The 24,602-nt window shown below is 41.6% G+C and overlaps 1 protein-coding gene across 3 annotated transcripts in view; it reads left to right on the forward strand.

Moving 5' to 3' along the window:
- Nucleotides 1-24,506, forward strand: part of slc8a4a (solute carrier family 8 member 4a) — a 27,289-nt gene extending 2,783 nt beyond the window's left edge. For all 3 annotated transcript variants that reach the window (XM_013915033.1, XM_005749553.2, XM_013915032.1), the window contains exons 3-9: nt 883-2,298; nt 2,445-2,962; nt 11,594-11,700; nt 13,075-13,193; nt 17,477-17,576; nt 18,966-19,238; nt 22,696-24,506. In XM_013915033.1, coding sequence (XP_013770487.1) covers nt 958-2,298; nt 2,445-2,962; nt 11,594-11,700; nt 13,075-13,193; nt 17,477-17,576; nt 18,966-19,238; nt 22,696-23,075 — 2,838 coding nt within the window. In that variant the 5' untranslated portion in view covers nt 883-957 and the 3' untranslated portion in view covers nt 23,076-24,506. The remainder of the gene's footprint in view (nt 1-882; nt 2,299-2,444; nt 2,963-11,593; nt 11,701-13,074; nt 13,194-17,476; nt 17,577-18,965; nt 19,239-22,695) is intronic.
- The last annotated feature ends 96 nt before the right edge of the window (nt 24,507-24,602 follow it).

Genomic DNA, 24,602 nt, shown 5'->3' on the forward strand with positions numbered 1-24,602 from the left:
GGGGGGCACTGGGGAATTGTTTTTACTTGTCCCCTGATGCCGTTTCCATTGCTTATGTAAAATTTTAAACTAAATTAAACTAAGCTAAACGGCAGATTGGCTGATCTCAGTGGTAGCCCGCATCTGTGGATTTCTCAGCTGATACCCATCTAAGCGTCAGTCTGGTTAATTTCATATAACACATGGTATTAAAGCTGCTTCAGCCAGCCCACGAGTTGCTGTGCATATGCATGCTGCTTTGCAACCCCACTCCACCCTGTCATGCTCTGTCTGACTTAATCAGAGAAACTATGTTGGCAAATATAAATTACTGCATGTGGAATGGATTCTTTTAGGTAAGGTGGTGATGATTGAATTGCACTCAGGCATCCAGCTTTATATTTCATACTAGACCTGAGAAGTGTGTTGGACTCTCTAGACACTAGAGCTGTTCCTCCTTTAAATCATCCTATAATATATGTACCAGTAGGGCTACCTAAGAACAACTGCTCCTTTCTTGTTATTCTCGTTGCCAGTGGATATTATTTTTGGACTCCCATCTAACTCGACAGTACCGGGTGGACTGAGTCAGTTTTTCCCTCGATACTACAGGTGCAAAGGGTAACATTTTCACTGCGGTTTAGCACAGAATGACCACATTATATGTGTGGGAGTCGTACAGGGTAGTTCAATACCAGTGACTCAACGATTAGTAGGTGCCAATATTTCTGGCTCTCTAAACTCGGACCAACGAAACTGATGGATCCCACATCATTTGCATACAAAAGAGCACTTTTGTGGTGCCATATTGGGGTTATTTTGAGAATATAACTGAATAATGAACATCTGACATGTGGCTTTCTCATCCACCAGGCAAATTTCTTTTTTTTCCCTGTCTTTCAGAGGTTCATGCGAACCTTCACATGTCACGTGCACTGATCTCTAGCATTAGAAGACTCAAAGCATCACCACACCATCATGTTTCTACACAAGCGTATCTTGAACTGCTCTCCACCTGCCACCCCATGCATGTTCATCTCTCTTCTGCTGGTTCTCCTCCCGGGAGTCACCCGGTTCTCCTACGGCAGCAGGGATGATGACATCGGCAGCAGCCCAGGCAACTGCTCCAGTGATGACAACTGCTCCGAGGGCGTGGTGCTGCCCATGTGGAATCCCCAGAACCCCGCAGTGGGTGACAAGGTGGCACGTGCCATTGTTTACTTTGCCGCTCTCATATACATGTTCCTGGGCATGTCCATCATCGCCGACCGGTTCATGTCTTCTATCGAGGTCATCACCTCTCAAGAAAAGGAGATCACCATCAAGAAGCCTAATGGTGAGACAACAACAACCACTGTGCGCATCTGGAATGAAACGGTCTCCAACCTGACCCTGATGGCCCTGGGCTCCTCGGCACCAGAGATCCTGCTGTCTGTCATCGAAGTGGTCGGCCATAACTTTGAAGCGGGAGCTCTGGGTCCCAGCACCATCGTGGGCAGTGCTGCTTTCAACATGTTCATCATCATTGCTCTCTGTGTCTATGTGGTGCCAGAAAATGAAACCCGCAAGATAAAACACCTGCGGGTGTTTTTTGTCACCGCAGCCTGGAGCATATTCGCCTACATCTGGCTGTATCTCATCCTGTCAGTGTTTTCCCCCGGAGAAGTGCAAGTCTGGGAAGCAGTCCTGACCTTCCTCTTCTTCCCCCTGTGCGTTCTGCAAGCCTGGATCGCAGACCGCCGCCTGCTCTTCTACAAGTACGTCCACAAGCGCTACCGAGCCGACAAGACCCGCGGCATTATCATCGAGTCAGAGGGAGATGCCATGTTCACTAAAATGGACTTGGAGATGGATGGACAGGGTGTGAACTCTCACACTCACCCCAAAGAGGCTCTGGATGGGATGCTGGAGGGCGTGGAGGATAGTGGTGGGATGAGCGCGGAACAAGATCAAGAAGAAGAGGCCCGCAGGGAGATGGCTCGTACTCTAAAAGACCTAAAACAGAGGCACCCAGATAAGGACATGGAGCAGCTCATCGAGATGGCCAACTATCAAGTGCTGGTCCAGCAGCAGAAGAGCAGGGCCTTTTATCGCATTCAAGCTACGCGCATGATGATCGGAGCGGGGAACATCCTGAAAAAGCATGCAGCTGACCAGGCCAGGAAGGTGGTGAGCTGTCACGAGGCCAGCGGGCAAGAGGAAGATCCTAACACTATCTACCTGCAGTTTGAAGACTCTCATTATCAGTGCTTTGAGAACTGCGGCTCACTAAAGCTGACCGTGAGTCGGCACGGAGGAGAAAGTGGCTGCACTGTCAAGGTGAGGGGGGAAAGCACAGAGATTGCAAATGCTCAAGGTCAATTTTAAATCACCTTTAACTGCCTGAGGCATAAAGTATTAATATTAATATTTTTATTACAACTCCAGCCACTACATATTTGATGAAATTTTTTTTCCCTGCACAGGTGGAATACCGGACGGAGGACGGGACTGCCAATGCAGGTTCAGACTACGAGTTTGCTGAGGGCACGTTGGTCTTCAAGCCTGGCGAGACAACCAAAGAGTTCACTGTTGGCGTGATCGACGATGACATTTTTGAAGAGGACGAGCACTTCTACGTACGCCTCAGCAACCCGCGCATCGTGCACAGAGCCGAGGTCTCAGTCCTGGAGCCGAGCTCCATCACCTCCAGCAACAGCATGGTGGGCCTTCCCTCCCATATTCCTCCAAAGGCGGCACTGGGCAATCCTCACATCGCCACCGTCACCATCTATGACGACGACCACGCTGGCATCTTTACGTTTGAGAGCAACTCCACAAGGGTCAGCGAGAGCGTTGGCAACATGCAGGTGAAGGTTCACAGGACATCCGGGGCACGGGGAAAAGTGGCTGTGCCCTACCACACTGTCGAGGGGACCGCCAAAGCAGGGGAGGACTACGAAGAGGTGTCCGGCAAGCTGGAGTTTCAGAACGATGAGACCATGTGAGTGCCAGTTCCTCTTGTTCATCACTTGATTAAACATCACCGCCCACACATTGGTACATTAAACTGTCCTGCTAGATTACTGTAAGTTATCTATTCTGGTAACGAATGAAAGGCCTATTTTTATGACTCACAGATACGTTTGCTCGGCGAAGTTTAGCTCTTTTCGCAGGGACGATGTGGGAGGATAAGAGGATATAATTGTGCGGCAGATAATGAAAGATCGTGGAGATTTAAAAGAACAAGAAAAAGGAGGAGAAGAGGAAGATGAAACCCAGAAACAGTTTCCTGTGAATGAATTAAATGCAGCCTGTTGGGATTTCTGTGGAAGTTCTGTTGAAGCTCATTGTAATGCACAACACTAAAGACTTCCCTGTGGAAAACAAAGGAAGCCCACACGAGCAACAGAGTAGAACAAGGGGGAAAAATCAGACAGGTGACTTGCACGGCAGCTACTAAAACAGGTGCATGCACTGGAGCCCGTGTGGTTATTTTAGTTAAAGCATTCGTGGATGCGCCAGCAGAGATGAGGAGAGAAAAAGATGAGGGAGGCAGAGTGCAGAGAGCGAGGGAGTGAGAGAGCGCTGGAAGAGTGATGTTTTTCCAGCTTTTCTTTCTTTCTTTTTTTTTTCACTTGAACGCTGTTTGAAAGGGCTGGCTGAATGATGAGTACACTTGTAGTGTTTGCTTTATGACGAGATGAGCAAAAGACCTGGCAGTTACACAGAACGGTTATGTTTTTTGTTTTTTTTATTTCTTACTTTAAAAAAAGAAAGAAAATGCCCTCAACCGTACCGAGCTCATTACAAAATGATTTACTGCACGGCAAAGGACGAAACAAAGGAATCAAATGTGTCAGATGCATCCGTCTGCGCGAGGCTCGTGCGTAGGTGTATTGTGTAGGTTGGCCGAGTGGGAGGAAAGGCAGGTGAATACATGGTGTCAAAGAAAACGCAGATCTCCCTATTTGTCTTTCTTCTTTTTTTTGCCTCACAGCGCAGGTGAAATTTGAATATACTGCTCTGTTTTTAGCAGTTTCCTCGCGCACAATCTATGCTTTTTCTCCTTTTTATGCATTAGTCTATGTGTATAATTAAGGCCGTATTAGAGTGCTGAATCTGCTTTAAACCCACATCAAGCAACATGTCGCTCCAAAGGGGAACTAAAAAGAGCTTCTTGAGCATCCAAAGCAATTAAAGAGAGTGAAGAGGGGTTAAAGGGGTCCCAAAAGTTCCCCTCATAGCGCAGTCAGCTACAGAGGCTGCAGTTAATGAGTCAATAGTGTATAACAATGTGAAATGAGAGGCAGGCAGCTGGCATCTGCATTCAAATGGAGACCGAGCAGTAGATACAGTCCTCACCTACTGAGCTAAGACTGTGCTCATTCGACTGTAGAAAGCTGACAGTGAAAGTACACTTCATAATATCTGGAGTCATGCTTCCCTTAACAGTCGATGTGCAGCAGTGGAGAGGACTGGGGGTGTGACTGTGGAGAGTGGGATCCAGTGGGGCAGGACAGTTTGTTATCAGAAAACAGATGAAAAGAAAACCCAGACCCAGCAGAAAAAAAATGCCAAAGCAGTGTTCAGCTACTCCTGTCCTCCTCGGAATAGCAAGCGAGGACTTAAAGGGGAATGCGGGAGTACTTTGATCATAGGTGGGAAAGGTTTGACTCAGATCTTGAATCGAAATTGCCAGGTCGAGCAACTGACTTATCTTTTAAGCTGAATCTAAATGAGTTTTCTAATATTGCTGCTGGAAATGCGCTCATCTCTGCGTGCCACCCGAAGGTGTTAATGTTTGACTCTGATGCCGAGCCAAAAGTTCACCACTTTTGGAGAGCTTAAGTCGAAGACTGCCAGGCCAGATTGTGCTCCTCTTTACGCAGCGTGTGAATTCTTTATGCCAGTCAGTCCCGTTAAAAGATGTAGGTGAAATGGCATCATCTTGAAGCGTCGCCGTCGTTGTATGCGTCTATTTGTTTCTCCGAGCCTATAAACTCACACCCTCTCTGTGTTAAATGCACGTCTGCGCTCATTACTGCTCAGCAGGCTGCCAAAGTTCATCGTTCAAAACCGAGCTGGCTTTTCATACCCGAGTGTTTCCCCGCTTGTTCGCGACAAAGAGATGACACTCGGCGACGGTCCTCTGGGCACCTCTGTGTTTGCGTGTTTGTTACAGGGTCTCAAGCTTTGTGTGTCTTTGTGCTCACGTACATCTGTCTTCCCCCGTCAATATTTGAGCATGCAGAGGAGCAAAAGAGGAAGCCAAGTTTTTAAGCTTTTGATGCGGAGCCAGGAGGAGCAGTTTAAAATCTAGGCATGCATATAAATAATAATTTACCATTGAAATTCTGCTCTGCAGTAAATAAATTATGATGTACAGACACAAACCTGAGCCAAAATAAACAAGCTGACATCAAGCGCCATTTTACATTCTGTGTTTATGGATTAGAGGAAGATCTGCAATAGACCCTTTGATGCTCGTATGTAGCATAATCTCATATCTGTTCTCGTTAGTGCCTCAAATATGCGCCTCTATGCACTAGTTGAGTCTGAAGTGGATAATGGGGGCAGTTACATAAGCTAAGATAAAACAGATAGAAGGGGATCACTTTTGAAAAGAAAATCAATACACTGATATTCTTTATCGCTCACGCCTGAGGTGCTCGAGCTCGATGACATACAGAACTTCCTGAAAGACAAACAGATTCAGGGCTTGGTAACATTAACACAAAACATTTGCAGACCAATGTTTACATATTATAGCTGTTTAATGTAACTTGGAGGTAGTCTCAAAAATATGTGGAAAAACCAGCAATGTAGGCTACTCTTGTTTATGTTTGGGCTGTTAGCCTTTAGCTTAGCAACTGCTGCAAAGAAGACAGAAGCTATAACTAAATAACTTTTTTATGGCATTTTTCCTTTATTGATAAGAAAGTGTAGACAGCATACAGGAAAACAGGAATTGCTTTGGGCGGACTCAGACCCCTGGCGTAACCTCTGGCATGCAGCTTCTTTATAAATCCTCATTAAAAAGAATGAAAACATCCAACTGCAGTTATTGCGTATCCTGTCCCTTCAAATCAACTTTTCAAGTAGCCACAGAGCTAATCACATATTAGCCTTCCTGCTTCCATGTCACAAAGGACGGCACTGTTTGTCAATCAGTGCACCACCATAATTCACTGTGAAATTTCTTGACTTTTAATGGATAATAGACATTTGTGATCCCCAGTGGATGAAACATCTCAATGTGTTTTGTACTGGGGTCAAATATTGTACAGACAAACAGTCATGGTTCTCGGAGGATGGATCCTAATGTCATTGATGGCCTAACGTTTTCTCTTGTGCTGATATGAGGTTAACATTTGTATCTCTGAGCGTAATATCTCTGCAATTAGTGCTACGAAATTAGGTCCACCAGTTAATGCTCACCTCTAAAGGAACAGTAATGAAGTGATAGCATCCCTCTGGTCAAAATCCTTCCCAAAGCCAACCGTGCTTTACATTTATTGCAAATTAGCAAGCGAACATACTAAATTGAGATAGTGAACATGTTACACAGTACACCTGAGGAGAATCAGCGTGTTGTCCTGCTGACATTAAAATTTACCACTGAGCTTAAATTCAGGGGAGCAGCTAACACGGCTGCAGGGTAGAAATGAATTTCAAATTCTCCTCGTCCCACTTGTCTCTCCCTGTGCTTATTAGTTCAGACCATTCTCCATTATGTTGCCACACATTTTTGCAAGTACAAGTTATCAGTGGTGGAATAATTTGTTATTATCAATGTCAGAACGGGTTTCTTTCTGTAGAAATTTTCTCTGCATAATAACCCAACAACACAGTGGAGACACAGTAATGTAATGTAATGCAGCTGCTTTCTGTTTATAATAAGCTACACTGCAGCCTCTCTGGAGCTGGCTGAGATTCAATATCTTGCTCAAGGACACTTCAGCACTGTAGGCAGATGCTGACATGCCACTTTGATTCATGGCTCTTTAAATGAACGGAGGTGCTAGGTCCAGCTGTGGATTTTGACACACTGTCATGCATTCACTCAGTCTCCCTGCCGGCTTAATTTTTGTCAGGGTCTCGGGAGGGCAGAAGCTTTCTTTTTTTTTTCTTTGCAGCAGGCAGAGGGTAGAAATTAGAGACACTCTCTCTGGCTACAGAGTGAACACAGTCATACCTGTGGGCAGTTTGGAGTCTCCGGGCCTCATGCCTTACTGTATATGCCTCTGGATTGTGGGAGGAAACTGGAGCATCCTTAAGGAACCGACAAAAAATGTGGAGGAGAGGGAACCTCCAAATAAAAACAGAACTACTTTAAGAGTCACAGACGATATGTATGATGCTTTCTTTCTGTAGGTGACAATTATGACCAATTTTTCTCATTTCTTTGGTTAAGTCAAACTAATCCTGATAATTAATTTACAAACAAGGCATACTTTTTTTAGCATTCAACATACTCTCAGTAAATGTAAGACAACTGCAAAAAGAGCCAGGCAGATGGAGAACAGATTACGGTTGTTGCAGATGGAGCAGAGATCAATCTTTAGAATGCATGCAATATTGTCTGTGTGACAGATGCAATTGGAGGTTTATACCACTGCGGCTACTCAGAAACTTTCCCAGGAATTGAGCCAACCGGGCAGCAGAGATGGCTGATGGCTCCGCAGTGTAATGTGATATGGAGCAAGCCAAGGATTTACAGTGTTGATAAAATCCAATTGTGTCTGTAATAATCAGAGTTTACATTGACTTGCAGCGACAGGGCTCATAAAGCAGGACTGTGTGCTGTTTAGAAAATGTATTTTTAAACTGAACATTTTAAACCCAAGCGTACGAAGGAAATTATAAAGGACCACAAATTTTAAAAGATAACTTTACATTTTGGGAAATGTGCTAAAATAAAAAAGAACAACTATGATTTTGCAGGGAGTCCTATTCGTTGTAAATAACTGGCTCAGCATGAATATTGTACAGTTGTGGTCAAAGGTTTACATACTTACCATGACAAAAATGAGGACTATGATTAAAAGCCCAGACAAACATCAGACAGAATTATGTCAGAATTAGGCCAGAAGCTTGTTAATGGTTACCAAAAAAAATCTTGTTGATGTGCAACTTGCTAAGGGACATTTAACCAAATGTTAACGGGGGATATGATGCTTTTGACACTGTGTGGTTTAAAAAATATCTAATACTAATATAAATTCAAACTTGTGGACCCAATTCTTTTTTCTTTAGTTTTTTCAAACTCATTATAGATGTGTGCTGTATAATCATTTCACTATGAACAAAGAACAGTTTAAAAAAAATCATCAAAAGCCCAAAAGTATAATGAAGTTCATATAAAATGATGAGTATCTGTAAGTTTAAGATGAAATCCACAAACTTACGTTTTTACATCATCTAAACTGACGTGCGAGAGCTGTGTTGTTAGCTGTAGACTGGGCTCAGCTAGGCTAGCTGTTTCCCTCCATCCAGACTACATGCTAAGCTAAGTCGACTGCTTGCTATTCTACTTTAATAATTTGAGTGCAGACATTAAACTGTCATCAATTTTCATTTTCAGCAAGAACACAAAATTGCGTATTTTTTTTAAATGTGAGACTATTCCTTTAACGTATTTAGCTAGTTAGCAGGTGTCTGACTTAGTTTACTTTAGCTAACCTTTTTAGCTAAATCAGCTAAATTGTGATTATTTTTACTTACAGTGAAGATGAAGGCAGAACTTCATTGATTTCATATTTTGATTAGTTTACATGCTTTCATTGGTAGTCATTTACGTGCTGGAAACATTTAAAATTAAAAATGCATCACTTCATCATCTGAACTGCTTTTGGGTGGTGATGAGAGACAAAACCACCCACACTCTCAGCCATAGACAGTTTAGAACCAGTCAGTCTAACAAGCGTGTCTTTGGATTGAGGGAGAAAACTGCATCACCAGGACTAAAACTCAGTAGGCACAGGGGGGAAAAACGCAAATTCTACGCAGAAATGTGGCAGCATACATTCTTGCTGCAGGTCAGAGTCTCTAACGACAGAACCACTGTGCGCATGAAAATTAAAAATGTGAAATATGTTCTTAAGCTTTGGGCTTTTAAGGCGTTTGAAAAGAATCTGCAACTTTCAAACTCTGGTGGTACGATTTTCTTTGAAGAATTGAAGCATAAATTCAGCTTGAATAGATTTTATTTTGTGTGTGAGTATTGCAAGCTGCCCTGTTGTCATCCGTTCTAACGTGGTGACGTCATTCGGGGCGACTGGAATCGATAAGAGAATCGTTTGCAAAAATGGCAAACAATTCCAAGGAATTGAAACAGTGGGAACCGGTTCTCAACAAGAACCGGTTTTCGATACCCATCCCTAGTTAAGAATGACAAGAGTGACATCCTGTTCATCAGAGGCTTCACATTATAAGCAAGCTGCATAGAAAAAAAGATCTGGAAAGTGAAATCTCAGCAGAGAATGTTAAGTGACGGCTGTGTGCAGACAGGAATAGGACCCAAGGTGCAGACTCCAGAGACAAACTTAAACCGAAACAGCTTTAATGCTGAACTCAAACATAACATAACTGGAAAAAATCAAACTAAACTAACACCGGTGGACTGACAAAACACACAGCAAAATAAACGGTAGATTGCAACACGGACACAGAGAAACACAGGGCTTAAATACACAAAGGGAGCAATCAGGGAAAGGGCAACAGGAGTGAGACACAGCTGGGGCAAATCAGGCCTAACGAGACAAAGGAAGCAAAACCAGACACATTAACATGAGACATGGACTTTCAAAGTAAAACAAGAAACATAACAGAGACTGAACAAAAGACACAGACTCACATGCAGTCACTACAACAGAGGTAGCTTTTATATCAGAACATTCTCCTCATCTCTGCCTCCAGTGGCTTTTGAGATTGCTGTGTGTTAGGCCTCAGTTACACCAACCTAATACAGACTGTGAAGCAGCACTTTGCCACCAGTTTCTCCTAGCGACAGCAAACAACCTACCACACGCACCAACCAGCCAGGGGAATACACATTTTTCTCTGGTGACCAGTGGTTTCCAGATGGTTGCAGACTAGTGTGCAGGACTGGAGTGTAGCAATAATTAAATCATCCGTTCTTCCATTCATAACTGTCTTTTCTTTAGCAAGCACTGCTTGTCTTTAGCCACTCAGTTTTGCTTGGTTTATTTGCGCTGCTAATGCTTTTGAAATACTAACAAAGGTATTACTGATTCAAGTAAAATATATTTTTTTTAAAAAGAGGGATGGAACTACTTTACGTGAAGGACCAACTCACCGAAACTAAGAAAGCAGGAGAACTAATCTCACCACAGCTGTTTTTTAGTCTGTTTTGAAAAGTCACTTTTGATTTTCTCGCATTTTGCATTATCACCCACCTCTTTTTGTCTGAAATCAGTGCAAATGAGCTTCAAACTGTGGCAGCAGTTTAGAGTTAGACTGCCAGCTAATCAGCCCGATGCATTAAATGAACCCGGGCCCCTGCTGCTTCTCGACAGCCTTTAATTTCTCGTTTGGATTTTAGTGGAAAATGTAAATGTTCGTCCGTATATTCTGCTTATCTAGGTACGCTACGGCAAGACAAACAGTGTCTGCCTAAAATGTGATGTAATGTCAAAATGGCTGCTACATTAGCACAATCCACAGCAGCAGAGCCTTCACATTTTATTTCAAGGCCCCGGCACGGCGATTCAAAGCAAATATACCATGCACACAAACTCTTTTGTTCCTGTTGCGAGGTCTCCAGGCTGCGCTTCACGTTGCTCCCACTGGCATGACTTAGCCTGACATTAGACAGCCAGTGACGTATCGTTGCTGTTTAAAATAAACTTCTTCTTCCTCAGCAAGCAAGAGCTCTTCATGCGTGTTGTCAAACCCTGAGTGTATATGTGTAGACAGAAATAGACAGCCACCCACATATCATTAGGGAGATGGAGGGAGAGGGAGAGAGAGAGACTGGCTGTGACAGTGTGGGCGAACGAAGAGGGCTGAAGAAAATATGTCGGTCACAGTTTGACAAAGCAGCCTCACGTTTTTGAGCTCTCAGATTTAAGAGCACAAACTATACATATATGTCTTATCACGAGTCCCTGTGTAGCTAGGTGACATAATTTCCACAGAGACAAAGGTAATAATTCAATTCCTCATGACTTCTAACTTGAGTGTGTGGGAGGGGTGTGGGCTATTTCGCTTTAGTTGTGCTCTAATGGAATTAATGGTGCAGAAGGAGTCCGCCCTCTTGTGGGGTGTTAGGAAAATTTATATTTTAGTCTTTTTTTTCTTAGTAGTGTTCGGCAGCGCATGATATTTGTCAATTTGGGGGAAATGTTGAGCTTCCACCTTCTTATCTAACAGATCTGTTTCATGATTCACTGTGTAGGCAGTCTACCTCTTAGCTACTCTGGTTTTATTTGAATGTGTACGAAAGCATAGTCTCAGCATTGGAAGCTGCTCTTACCTGCCTGGGATCTATTTTGAGCGTGTTTAGATAACAGAGGGTTACTGCAGGTTGACTCATACGGGCAGCTACTTTTATTTCCCCTAAACAAAGCTAATCCGCTTCTCCTTGTTCCCCTGACCCCTCGACCTTTAGGAAATTGCTGAATGTGAAGATCATTGATGATGAGGAGTACGAGAAAAACAAGACATTCACAATTGTGTTGGAGGAGCCCATACTGCTGGAGGTGGGACAGAGACACGGTGAGTGGATGACATCACTGTGTGCTACATGTGCAGAGTGATATGTCACTCTATTTGGTGGCTTGAGATAAATGTGTGCACTAAATGCTTGGATTAATGCAGATTAAACCTTACAGCACAACTAATTGCTCAGGGTTAGAGTAAAAATGTCATTGTATTTCATCAATGTTATTTTTGAGAGCTTTTACAGTCAATCATTCAATTCAGTTCAATTTTATTTATATAGTGCAACAACAGCTGCTTCAAGGAGCTTTATATTGTAAGGTAAAGACCCTGTAATAATACAGAAAAAAACAATCAGATGACCCCTATAAGCAAGCACTTGGCGACAGTAATGGTAAATGGCCTGCATTTGTATAGCGCTTTTCTAGCCCCTAAGGACCCCAAAGCGCTTCACACTACATTCAGTCATTCACCCATTCACACACACATTCACGCACTGGCGATGGCAAGCTACATTGTAGCCACAGCTGCCCTGCTCGCCTCGCCTCTGACCACCACCAGTAGGCAAACATGGGGTTAGTATCTTGCCCAAGGACATTTGGCATGCAGCCAGGAGGCAGCCTGGGATCGAACCACCGACCTTCTGATTAGTGGCTGACCTGCTCTGCCACCTGAGCTACAGCCACCCCAGGAAAAGCTCCCTTTTAACAGGAAGGAGAAAAGACACACTGTGGAAGAGAGCTGTAATTACTGTGCAATAGCTGCTTTTGCAATTGCATGTTAAATTAAACTAACTAACATCAAAAAAGTACTTGTAATACAACTGTGCTCATATCAATACTCACTCAGACTCTTTGCTAAATGTGATCATATTTTAATGACTGATGATTTGCAACCTAAAAGTACTGTGGATATATTAAAAATGTGACGTGTAGTCAGAAAATGTTTGGGAAAGTCCTGTTTATGAGACCTATTTATATTAATAACATACGATTCTGCTTATTATTTATTAAACATAATGACAATAAACACATACAAGAAATGATAAGCCAGTAATGAATGCAGAAAGAATATATCCCTGAAGTAAATTACTAAGTAGAGAATTCAAAACATAAATAACAGAATACATATTCACATAATCCACTATTATAAATAAAACCACTGACATAAATAAACCTAAATCCTCTATTACAAGTACTTTTTATGCTCTTGATTAAATTTTGAGTATCAATATGCAGGCTGCCGTGTTTTATTTATTTCAATACGTGTCTCCCCAACATCTCTCGCGTTGGGTTTACCAATTATGATTGGCTGATCTGTCACTCAGAGTCACTGTAACGGACCGTAGCACACACAGAGGACTGACTTTCATTATCATCCAAGCACCATGTAGGAAATCCTGGATGATAGTTTATTCTTGTGCTGCCCTAGGTGACACTAATGACAACAAGACAGCAGTGGGTCCGGAGGACGTGTCAAAGATGGGCTGCCCATGTCTGGGAGAGCACACCAGGCTGGAGGTGGTCATTGAGGAGTCTTATGAATTCAAGGTAACACAAAACCAGCAGCTTCGTAACTCAGAGCCGACATGGACTGACTTTACAACATTAATCTGGAAAAATGCAGCAATTTCACTAATGTCACAGTATTTTGGGTTAATATATATTTTACTTTTGATGTGTGATAAATTATGCAACTCATTAATCTTCCAGTAGATGTGTTCACGCATCATTCAGCTTGAATAGTCAGAGTTAAAGAATTTGTATCATTTGCCATAATGCAGAATTTATAGCAGTACTCCATCTGTTTTGTATTGATAAGTTGGGTGTTTTACAAGAGACAATAAATGGTAAATGAAACGGTACTTAAATAGCACCTTTCTACTCGGTTTGAGCACTCAGAGCACTTTTTATTACAAGTTTTATTCACCCAGTTCCACACATATTCATACAACACTTTCATCTAAGCACTTTATCTAACGTCCACAGACACACTCACATGCCGATGGATGTGTTGAGAGCAACTCAGGGTTTAGTATCTTGCTGAAGGATACTTTGACATTTGGACTGGATGAGCAGTGGATCGATCTCAACTCGGGAAAAAGTACAAATTTTTAAAAAAGAAAGAAACTTCAGTTACCTTAACACAACATGATATTAGGCCCAAGTGGCAACCTCAGAAGCTGGACAAGGAAGCAAGCCAAAAACGTAGTGAAAAAAAATGCTGTTAATTCTGAAAACAAGCTCATTTCCAGAAACTCTCTTTAGAACAGAATTAAACAAATTTACAGCCCGGTAAGAAAAGGCACTGGGATTGCTACTGCTAATTTTGGTATTCATGAAAAATGTGCTGAGGATGACTATTTATTTAATTCACTTTAAGTTATGTTTTATTAGAGGCACGGTGTCTTCTGTGACGGGTAGGTGCTGACACATAGGAAAAGTCACTGAACTCTGCCTGTGAGCTAAATTTGTGGTGCCAGTGCCATTTGGAGCTGAAAATCTGATTGATGAGAGAGTGGTGTGCTAATGTACTAGCTAACGCTAGCAACCTTGGTTAGCAAGTAGCATCCATAGATTATATGGCAGCAACAAAATGACCTGCTGATTATTTGTCCTGCTAATAAAATACTAATACGTCACTCACCAAATCTGGAGTTCTTGGATGAGCTGTAATAAACAACAGGCCATATTCTTTATCACATAGTTGTACACAAACATCAATATCGGCACAACTGTCAATCAACAAATGTTTGTGCTCCGCTGTAAGCCCTGCAGGTAGAATAATGCTCTTTTTACCTTGAAGGTCGAAGCTAGGCATGGCTAGCCGAATGCATTTCAGTAGTAGTCAAAAAAGCAGGTGCTTCCTAACACAGAGAGAAGATTCATCCATCAATAGACTCTGTTCATGAATAGAGCCTAATCAGTGCTTATCTAGTGAGTCATAAATGCACAACAGTAGTGGTATAGATTACATGTTCCATCATTTACTACTATTTAGTAAGTAAGTACTGCCTATTTACAAGATGCCATGTTGGTGTTTTGAAACCACAAGTGGTGAGGAAGGGGCATATCTGACTAGGGTTGCCAACTCCCTGAAAAATAAATAAGGGACACCTCGTGGCCAGTTCACCCTTCCCAGTATGGTGAATTTTGTAGCTCTTTTTTTTTTGTGTGAAATTATTTTTTAACCATTTGACTTGAATTTGATTTAAGCAGATGCATATTCTTTGTGATATGACCATATGGGAAACAAATGATCATTTAGGCATTTGTTTTTAGCTCAAAATGACAACATTAACACAATAAAACAGGTCTCTTTCTTAAACAGAAGCCTGTCATGCTTAACTTTTGAGAATATAAGTAAATCTTTCTTTAAAAGAACTCTGTCCTGCTTAACTTAAAATTATATAAATTAATAGAAAACAATAGAATGAAAAATATTCTTGTAACAGTGCACATATAGTGCATTTAGTACAATTGGCTTCGGCTGAGGTATTATTTCAGCTTTTCTAATGCTAATCAGCTGCTCCTGTTTGTAAACCGGCTTGTTCCCATGATTACGCATCTTAACTCATCATCATTATTAATCTATGTATTACTTTTATGTATTAGTCATCTATTTGTTGTAATCATCTATCCTTGCAGTTGTTTATTACACAAAATAAATTATATTATCACACTTCTGGCCACATAGCGCTGATATTCACTGCACATGTCCATATTAACCTTAACCAGAGGGTTAAAAAAAAACAAACCAGTGTTTACATACCATATCTGCTTCTGCCGTGGCCTGGTGGACAAAAAATTGGTTAAGGGTTCCCCGAGCTTTCACGCCCCTCATGTTCTTCATGTGCCCACCACTAGAAGCATGCCTATGGAAAAAGTGCGCCGGCACACAGTGCAGTGCGCTTTAAAGGTGTTATCGTGCATTTTCCCAGCCAGATGTTTTCCTTTTCCCATTCCTCCCTGTACTTTTGCAGCCTTTTTTTCTTTCTCTGAGCAACAAACATTGCTGCTCTAATGCTGGGCTTAGACTGTGCGATTTTTGGCCCATTTTGAGACGATTTTTGAGTCGTGCGACCGATTTGGTGATCAGCCCGATTTTGGCCTTCATCGTGCATCGTGTAGTATACGTGGGGTAACGAGAAGCGATTAACACCTCACGACCAGCTCCACGTAAACGTCGGTGAAAAAGATGGAGCAGCACGGCTGTGCAGCGTGTGATCTGGACACAAGCGATGGAGGCACAACTTGTAGAACTTTGGAAAGCTCATCCGAGCCTTTTCGATGTGGCATCACAAAATTATCACGACCACAACAACTGTGAAAATCAAATCAAATCAAATCACTTTTATTGTCACATCACTAAAAAAAAGTGATTTGATTTGATTTGATTTTCACGGTTGTTGTGAATCACGACCACAACAACCGTGAAAATAGTTGGATTTACATTGCTGCTCAATCACAGCTACCTGATCAATGTTTTTCATTAGCAATTTAGCAAAGCTGATGGTGGTGGTGTGTCTGTGTGAGTGAAAGACAGAGAGAGAGCGAGCGACAGATTTTCTGTTATAACCTTCATGTTATGGAGGCACAGTGTGAGCTCTCAGGTCGCATCAGAGCATCGGGCGGTATAGTGTGAGACCTGCATTGTGACCCACCAACTTCTAACCCCTGCGAGTCAATCGTGCAGTTTGAGCAGGAGCTGAATAACGTGACTGAAAAAATCGTCATACTCGAATTGTCATAAGTGTGCTATCAGCTCATTGGTCACAAAGCAGGAGAGGGGCTGGGAATTATGTTTTCAAACAAAGCGTTAATTCCATAAACATTTATAGACTACTTTTGATTCTCACTGTATTACGGGACAAAGTGCGTCCCTTATTAGCTCAATACCGGACGTGTACTTTTGTTTCTAAATACGAGACCATTCCGTTTTTTAAAGGACGGTTGGCAAACCTATATCTGACTGCGCCTCCACATGCTCATTAGCTAACAGCTATGAGCTGTATACAAGTGGCTAATCACTTTTTTTCAGTTCTGGAAAAGAAGTCTGTGTTAGCATTTTGTTTTTGTTTTTTTCATTACGGGAAATAATATTATGGTTCTAGGAACCTGTGGCTGTGCAATACACCTGTACAGCTAATAAATGTGTCATGCTATCATGCTAACAAAGCTAGCTAGCATCGGGTCTCCACTTTAAGGTCACCTCTGGCAAATATAATTAAATAAATAAAGAATGTGACCTGTCCACTCAACTTAAGGCTTTAAAACAATAATCCAAAAAAACAATGACTGACATGTAGTGATGGCATTTTATTTTTGTGATCATGAAATAAATAACCCTCTGTTTGATGTGTAGTCTCCAGTCACTGAGCTAACCCTTATCAGATAACTATGACATCATCGCCATTATACTTGTGCTGGAGCTACACAGATACCACAGATTCATACTGCAATCCTCTGCGCAAGTAAACTGATCCTTCAGCTTAAAATGGGTGGTGCAGCGCTCTGAGACAATTTAGGAACATTTAAGCTGTAACATGATACTGCAGTGATATTAACAGCTGCAGTTTTATGAGTTGGCTTGTGTTTCCTCACTGCTTTAAAGCAGCTTTATGCTCGCACACTCCCTTTCTCCTGGGGGCTACTGGGATTTTGTGCTCGCATCTGTTTTGGTGACTCACCATTGCTTCACACTGGGAGGACAGAAGCTGGTAATTGTATCTTGATTCACCACATCAGTGTCCCCAGTGTCATACAGCACTAAGATTGTACTGAGTATGTTATTCAGTGTGTGTTAATGCACCTTTCTTCTGCTTTCCTTGCAGAGCACAGTGGACAAGCTGATAAAGAAAACAAACCTGGCTCTTGTTGTAGGGAGCAGCAGCTGGAGAGAGCAGTTTGTTAGTGCCGTCACTGTCAGCGCAGGTAAGTCGCGGCGTCCTGAAATGTCTCATCTGTTCATCCCTCTGAAGGCAGTCCTGAAGAAGATTGAGCCTGCAGGCTGGATCCGGTCCACCCGGTCCGCCTGTTGTGCAGCGCTCACTTAGATATGTCTTTAAAATAAAATTCAAAATGCTCCGTTTAAGATTGCATAAAGAAAAAAACATCCCCAGTTTAACGGAAAGGGTTGAAAGAGCGTACAAAAACAAATGCTATTTTAATTCATTTTTGATCATTCTGAGCTTATTTGCTTCATCCATTTAAATCCAGACAGTTTATTAAAAATGCATGATGAGGCTCATCATAAAAACTAAAAGGGCCGGCTCTTCCTCAACAATTAATGGTTCTGAAGAATTTATGACGATGTTTGTGGTATGGTGAATCTTTTTTTGGGGGTCTTTCCAAAGCTGTCTGTGAACCTTTTAGATCTGCACTAGTGCACAAATCATTGGGCTAAAAGCTCACTTAGACTCCCGTGATGTGTCATTTGGTTAACGTACTCTTTTCTTTATTTTCTCTCTCTTGCTGGATGGAGAAACTCAGATTTGCATTTGTAATGTGCATATTTAAGATAGAAAGTACACTTCCAGCATGTCTCTGATTTGAAAAGGATTGCTCAAAGATGCTGAAGGTTTTACTGATCTAAAATATGAAGATGAATATGATGACAAATTGGCACAAAATTTCTGAAAAGTCAGGATTTTTTAGTGCTCATTCACTTCCACAGTTTGGGTCTGAGCTGTATTATGAAAAATATGATGATATTATAAATTATAATGTAATCTCCTGCCCTCAGCGATGGCTGTCACTGGAATGGTAGCTCTACTAATTGCTGTGCTTTGGTCGCACGATGACACATTTGTTTTTAAATGGTGTGACACTAACTACGAGCCCCCCGCATGTGTGTAGTGCACTGAATTGTGACAACTGCGATGACTGCTGTATTGAAGCCACTGTATTCCTGTCCTCCTGTGGTGTATTTGTTGCACGTCTTTCTTATCTAAGCACAACTGGTCCAAATCCCATTTGGCTTTAACAATGATTTCTTGGCTGTAGATAACAGGAGCAGTATAGAGCAGTCACAGAATGACTATGATAACAACGTGAATGGCCACATACCACAAAAGCAGCCATTGTCCAAACAATATCCACATTCACAGTTTCATCCAACAGCAGTGCATATTAAATCTTCTCTCCATTTTACAGTATCTGTAGAACATTTCCCAAAACTGCCAGTGTCTGAACAAACACAGTAACTGAAACTAAAATTATATCAATTTCATGGTGGCTTTACGGTGCTCTGTAAAGCCAAACAGTGGTCTAAATGAAGGTTGTGTTTCGCAGGCTTTCATGCATCTTTTCTGTCTTTGGTAGGTGACGACGATGAGGAGGAGAGCGGGGAGGAACGCTTGCCGTCCTGCTTTGATTACATTATGCACTTCCTGACAGTTTTCTGGAAGGTCCTCTTTGCTTTCGTCCCACCGACTGAATACTGGAACGGCTGGGCCTGCTTCTTTGTCTCTATTTCCCTCATTGGCGTTCTGACAGCTGTGACCGGGGACCTGGCCTCACATTTCGGCTGCACAGTCGGTCTCAAAGACTCGGTCACCGCAGTGGTGTTTGTGGCCCTCGGCACTTCTGTTCCAGGTGGGCATCTGTGCTTGTCGTTCAGTCCTACCAGCGGCCTTGTCCTGTGTCTCCTCTGGGCTTTTCCCCTGTGGCAGAAGCAGCTGCTTGCGTAACCTTTTCCCCCACCTGTGCTGTCAGAGGGATTCTCTCCAAAGCTCATGTCTTGGATATTAACAAGTTGTAAACAGAAAAAAAAAACCTTGTTTCGCTTGTTAGTTTCACCCTAATTATAGTCCCATTTTGCTATTTCCTAAACACTAACACTGAACACAAAAAATGACTATGAAAATTAGGTTTTGGTTTAATAAACAAGGGTTGCCAACTCTCACGCTTTGAGACTCCTTCTTATCCTCTCATGCTTCCCTAAAAAATCCCGTGCCAAATAAGAGAAAGCCATGAAGCCCCCCTTTTTGAAAAAGTCACCATTAATGAATGTAAACTAGCTCTTAATATAAGAGTCAAATTCTCGTGTTTTCAGTTGTTCAATGATCCCTGAACTTGACTTCAGTAATTAGCCAGCTTAAAAATAATTATTCTTGACAGTCAGAAAACAACATTGTGCTTTTTTACACTGCAGACAAGTGATCTGTCACATACAGAGTCACAGTTTATTAGCTACACATATATTATTTGATACATAACAGCATTTCTCTTGAGTCCTGAACTGCTTGACAGCTGGGAGCCCATTTTTATTTTACTGTGAGTAAAAGTCAGATCTGTTTACGAGCCAAACAATGTTTCATCAATGAGAGAAAGTTTTCTATTTTGCAGTTTCACAGTAGGCTATTGTCTGTATTCCCACAACCACATATAGGATGTGGTCCTTCTAATCATTAATGCAGGGCCACAAGACTACAACAGCCTAATAACAATTAACGTACACACAGAGTACCATGGGTGGCTATTGTTTTATGAGAACAATATTACACAAAAACAGTGTTATTTTCAGCTTTTATCTTCAGATTTTCAGCTTTAAATAACTGAGTTTCACAAAAATCTGGTTTGATTCTGTTCATCTGGACGCAGCATGTTCAGTGGGAGAAACGTTTCATCACTCATCCAAGTGACTTCTTCAGTCTCAGCTGACTGCAGCTTTCCCCAGCTTTATAAACAGTACATCGCACAATGACTGAAATTAGCCACTGGACAAGGGGCTGTGATGACCATTGTCATGACCATTGATCAACAAACAGTGTTGGGAAGGTCACTTTTAAAATATATTCCACTACAGATTACAGGATACATGGCCCAAAATGTAGTTTGTAATGTATTCCGTTAAGTTATTCAATGTGAGTAACGTATTCTGAATACTTTGGATTACCTAATATATTGTCTTGCTTTTTACATCTACATGAATGTACTATTGCTGTGTGATTTATTACTGAAGGCTACTCGCCACCGAGCTAACATTGTTAGCTAGCATTAGCTGAGGTTAGACTTGATGGATAGCATTAACAACCTGCTGGCTGTAAAATAATCATGTGCAGTTCTGAAAGCAATACCAACTAGATTTTAAAATCTTAATATAAAATGAGTAACAGTAGGGTGGACATTAGGTAAGGCTGCAGTTTTTGCAGTGATCTCGTGTAGAAAACTATTTCTGTATCAGTAATATGTTTTCTTTCTGTCTGCTTTCAGAACTGCACGTGATTATTTGCAGCTAGCAGGTTGTAATGCAGCCTTCATTAATAGTAATAAATCACACTGCAATAGTACATCAAAGATACTGAAGTGGCACATAGCCCAGGTAGCTACCACAACTAATTTAGACGAATTTCCAAGTAAGAAGTGAATTCTTGCCCGTGCACCGCTGGCTCTGTTGTGCTGGCTTTCGGTCCATTGTGTAACTGACGCCCCACCAACATTAACAGGACGCTTAGATAAAGCCTGTTATTGCGTGTGCTGTTTGGGTTTTCGGCAATGTGTGGAATTATGAACATTAGAGCAAAATTAGACCATTGATCAAAGCCCACTGATCAATGGCCATGAGTACCATTCACAGAGAGTTGGGGAATGGCTGCAATCACGGCACTTTAAGATGGTGAAAGATGTACCCTTAGCCCCCCCCCCCCTCAATTCAGAGATGGTCTTTCCTTTTTTCACTTAAATGTCCTCGTTGACTCCACGCTCAAACTAGCGTTCCTCCCTGTCCAGGATGTGTACATCCTCATCATTAAAAGAGTGTCCACTGGCCTCTAGGTGTAAATAGACTGCGGAGTCCTGGCCTGACGAGGTTGTGCCATCCACTTCCCCAGAGGTTGTTTGCCATGTATAAATCATGGCAATCCTCCAGGCACTTAACAGAGTACACTACACTACTCTGCTTGTGTCAGGGGACCCAATCCTTGAGGTGGACCAGTTTTTGGCGCAACATGTTTTAAAAGCCGAGGAGATGTGGTGTTTAGAAAAAATGTGTCTCAACCCTTTGGGATTTACTTACCTGGATGATTGAGCATGCATCAAGACAATAACTGTTTACGACAATTTTGAAACACAACTAACATCACTTTAAATGTAAGTGTTGTTTTTAATACTTGAATGAAAACCCTTTTTAGTCAACGACTGGAAACATGGACATCACCTAATCCTGTGTTTCTTCCTTTGCATTATTCTGGCAGGCCTTTACTCCAGCCATCTCCAGCTGCTGCTTGTTTTTGAGTCTCTCTTTTTGAGGGAGTTTGTATCAGTAGTGATTCAAATGACTATCTTAATACAATGTTAATTTTATTATCTATTTATATTTATATATTTATATCTGAGTATGATTTTTGTTTTCTTTGACAACCCTTTTTTCCAGGAAAGCCTAATCAGACTTTCATGTTTTTAAGTGTAACCAGAGGTTTGCACCTTGTTATTCTTGTCTTTGTATTTCCATTCCAAAAAGCATGTCTTGATTGTAGATTCATAAAATAATCCAGTTTTATACCTCCTATTGAGTGTTCTTGACAGAATCGATGAAACCAACCAAGAAATAACTTCTGCAATCATACACTTTAGTCTTCTGTAGTCTTTTGGGATGTGTGGTATTGCTTAGCTGAACAGTCCATTTATTCGTTGTAACCATGATCTAGTTTGTTGATTTGGCCACTCTTACAGCTTAGGCTGTGTTCCTAAGTTTTTCCTTTGAACTTTCAGCCTAATCATGGCCTCGTTGCACTTGCATGGACACTTTGGACTTACATGCTAAGAGTTCCAGTCACAACTACTAAATCAACTCCAGATCTTTAATGGCTTAATTTGGTAAATATGCCTCATCTGGCCATGAAATTACTTGTAAGTCAATTATTTTTGAGCCTTTGAAATTGGGAAACTATATACAGTATAATAATGGCGGTACTTCCTAAATTAAGGCTTGAATTTCCTTAAATACATGTAGTGCTTATTGTACAGTCCCTGGTGTTTGTGGCACCTGTACTCAGTCTGTGCACATTACTGATTACTTATATATATTTGCCTATTTCTCTCTCTTTTACAGACACTTTTGCAAGTAAGGTGGCTGCCATCCAGGATCAATATGCTGACGCCTCTATTGGAAATGTGACGGGCAGCAATGCGGTCAACGTGTTCTTAGGCATCGGAGTGGCGTGGACCATTGCAGCAGTTTACTGGTACACCAAAGGCAAGGTGTTCAAAGTGAACCCGGGGTCCCTGGCCTTCTCTGTCACCCTCTTCACCATCATGGCGCTGGTGTGCGTGCTGGTGCTGCTCTACCGCCGACGTCCCACCGTGTCTGGAGGAGAGCTCGGTGGCCCACGGACAGCCAAGCTTCTCACCTTCTTCCTCTTCCTCTCTCTCTGGTTCATCTACATCCTGTTGTCCTCCTTGGAGGCGTACTGCCACGTGCCTGGCTTCTGAGACAGAGGGAAAGGCACAGACACAAGTCCTTTCCTTGTTTTTACAATTTACTGAACGTGTTTTCTCTCCGTTTTTGTCTATTTTCACAAAGGTTTATAACTATTTGTATCATTAGTTATTATTAATACGGCACAGTATCTGACTGACTCTGATTCTTTGGACTTTGGTACTTTGCTCCCACCTATGCTGTGAAGGATAGCTTTAGCCACTGAAAATGAAGCTCTCTTGACTTTATTCCTTTTTTGAAATATTATATCACATGACACATTTATCTAATCATTTCTATCACCATAAATTATATTCTGCCACTTGATGCATACAGACAGCTTTTGGCATTGGATCCTTTCTCTCTCTGTTTGTAGATGTTAAGAAAGCACAAGATTGAAGAAAACGTCTAGAAGAATTCTCCTTTTTGGCCTTTGTTATATAGCGGAAACTTAAAGATGGTGCATGGGACGGCATTACATAGTACTTGGAATTTACATTAAGTGGAAGACAGAAGTGACCAGTAAAACATATTTGTGAGATGATATTTATTACTTAGTCTGTACAATTATTCATTGTATATCATGTAAAAGATGAACATTGTGCGTGAGAGTGTTGTGAAAGGTGTGCTTAGTTTTGCACGTTATCAGATAACAACAGTTTCTTAGTAATATATTTTAAAGTACTGTATGTAATATTTTGACATGGGTGTTGATGTGTTGATGTGTTTGTGTACATGTGAATCACAGCTGTATCATACTCTATTCACTGCCTGGTGCACTGTCATGTTTGACATAGCCAAGATTCTTTTGGAAAAATAGCCTTTTTTTTAAGCCAACCTGGAGCAGAGTGCCTGCTTTTAATTGTACAAATACTTTAAGCACATTTATGATTTTTGTGTATGCGTGTGTGTAGGTGGTGAGTGTGTGCTCCTTTGCACTCCAGCACAAATTGTCAAAAAGCATGGCACTGTCTCCATTTTGACTCCACAAAATGGTACGGGGTGGTTTGTTGGTAACAGAAGAGAAACAGAATTTGAATATGGATATTAAAAGGACTGCAGTTTTCTTATCTGTCATGCTGACACTGTGAACATTATTCAACAATATCTCTTTTAGGAAAAGCACAGCAGAGAGCAAACGGGCTCTTTTAAATGAGAGTGGAGTACACTGTATCATATCGCAATCACCAAACAAGTCCATCATTTGACATGGAAAATGTGCTAAAAGAGAAGACATGTACAGTGTGTCCCGAGAGTGTCTCCTTGTGTTGCACCGCAGTTGATACTGAAATCTGTTTTTTATTTAACCTAGAATCTGTAGAGCCATATTTATTGTAACAGTATAATAGTAGAGGTATTTATATGATCGGTTTTAGTTTTATTGATATGCACGTTTAATGTATAAAAAAAGTGGAAATAAATGTTGCTCATTTATTATGCCGTTAGACGCCTTGTCATCTTAATTTAACTTTTTGAACGATGGTTTAGATTATACAAACCAAGCAGGTCGTCAATGACTCTCACAAACTACTCTTAATAAA

Source organism: Pundamilia nyererei, unplaced genomic scaffold, assembly GCF_000239375.1.
Source record: "Pundamilia nyererei isolate P.nyererei 1_Seehausen unplaced genomic scaffold, PunNye1.0 scaffold00249, whole genome shotgun sequence".
In the NCBI taxonomy this organism is placed as follows: Eukaryota; Metazoa; Chordata; class Actinopteri; order Cichliformes; family Cichlidae; genus Pundamilia; species Pundamilia nyererei.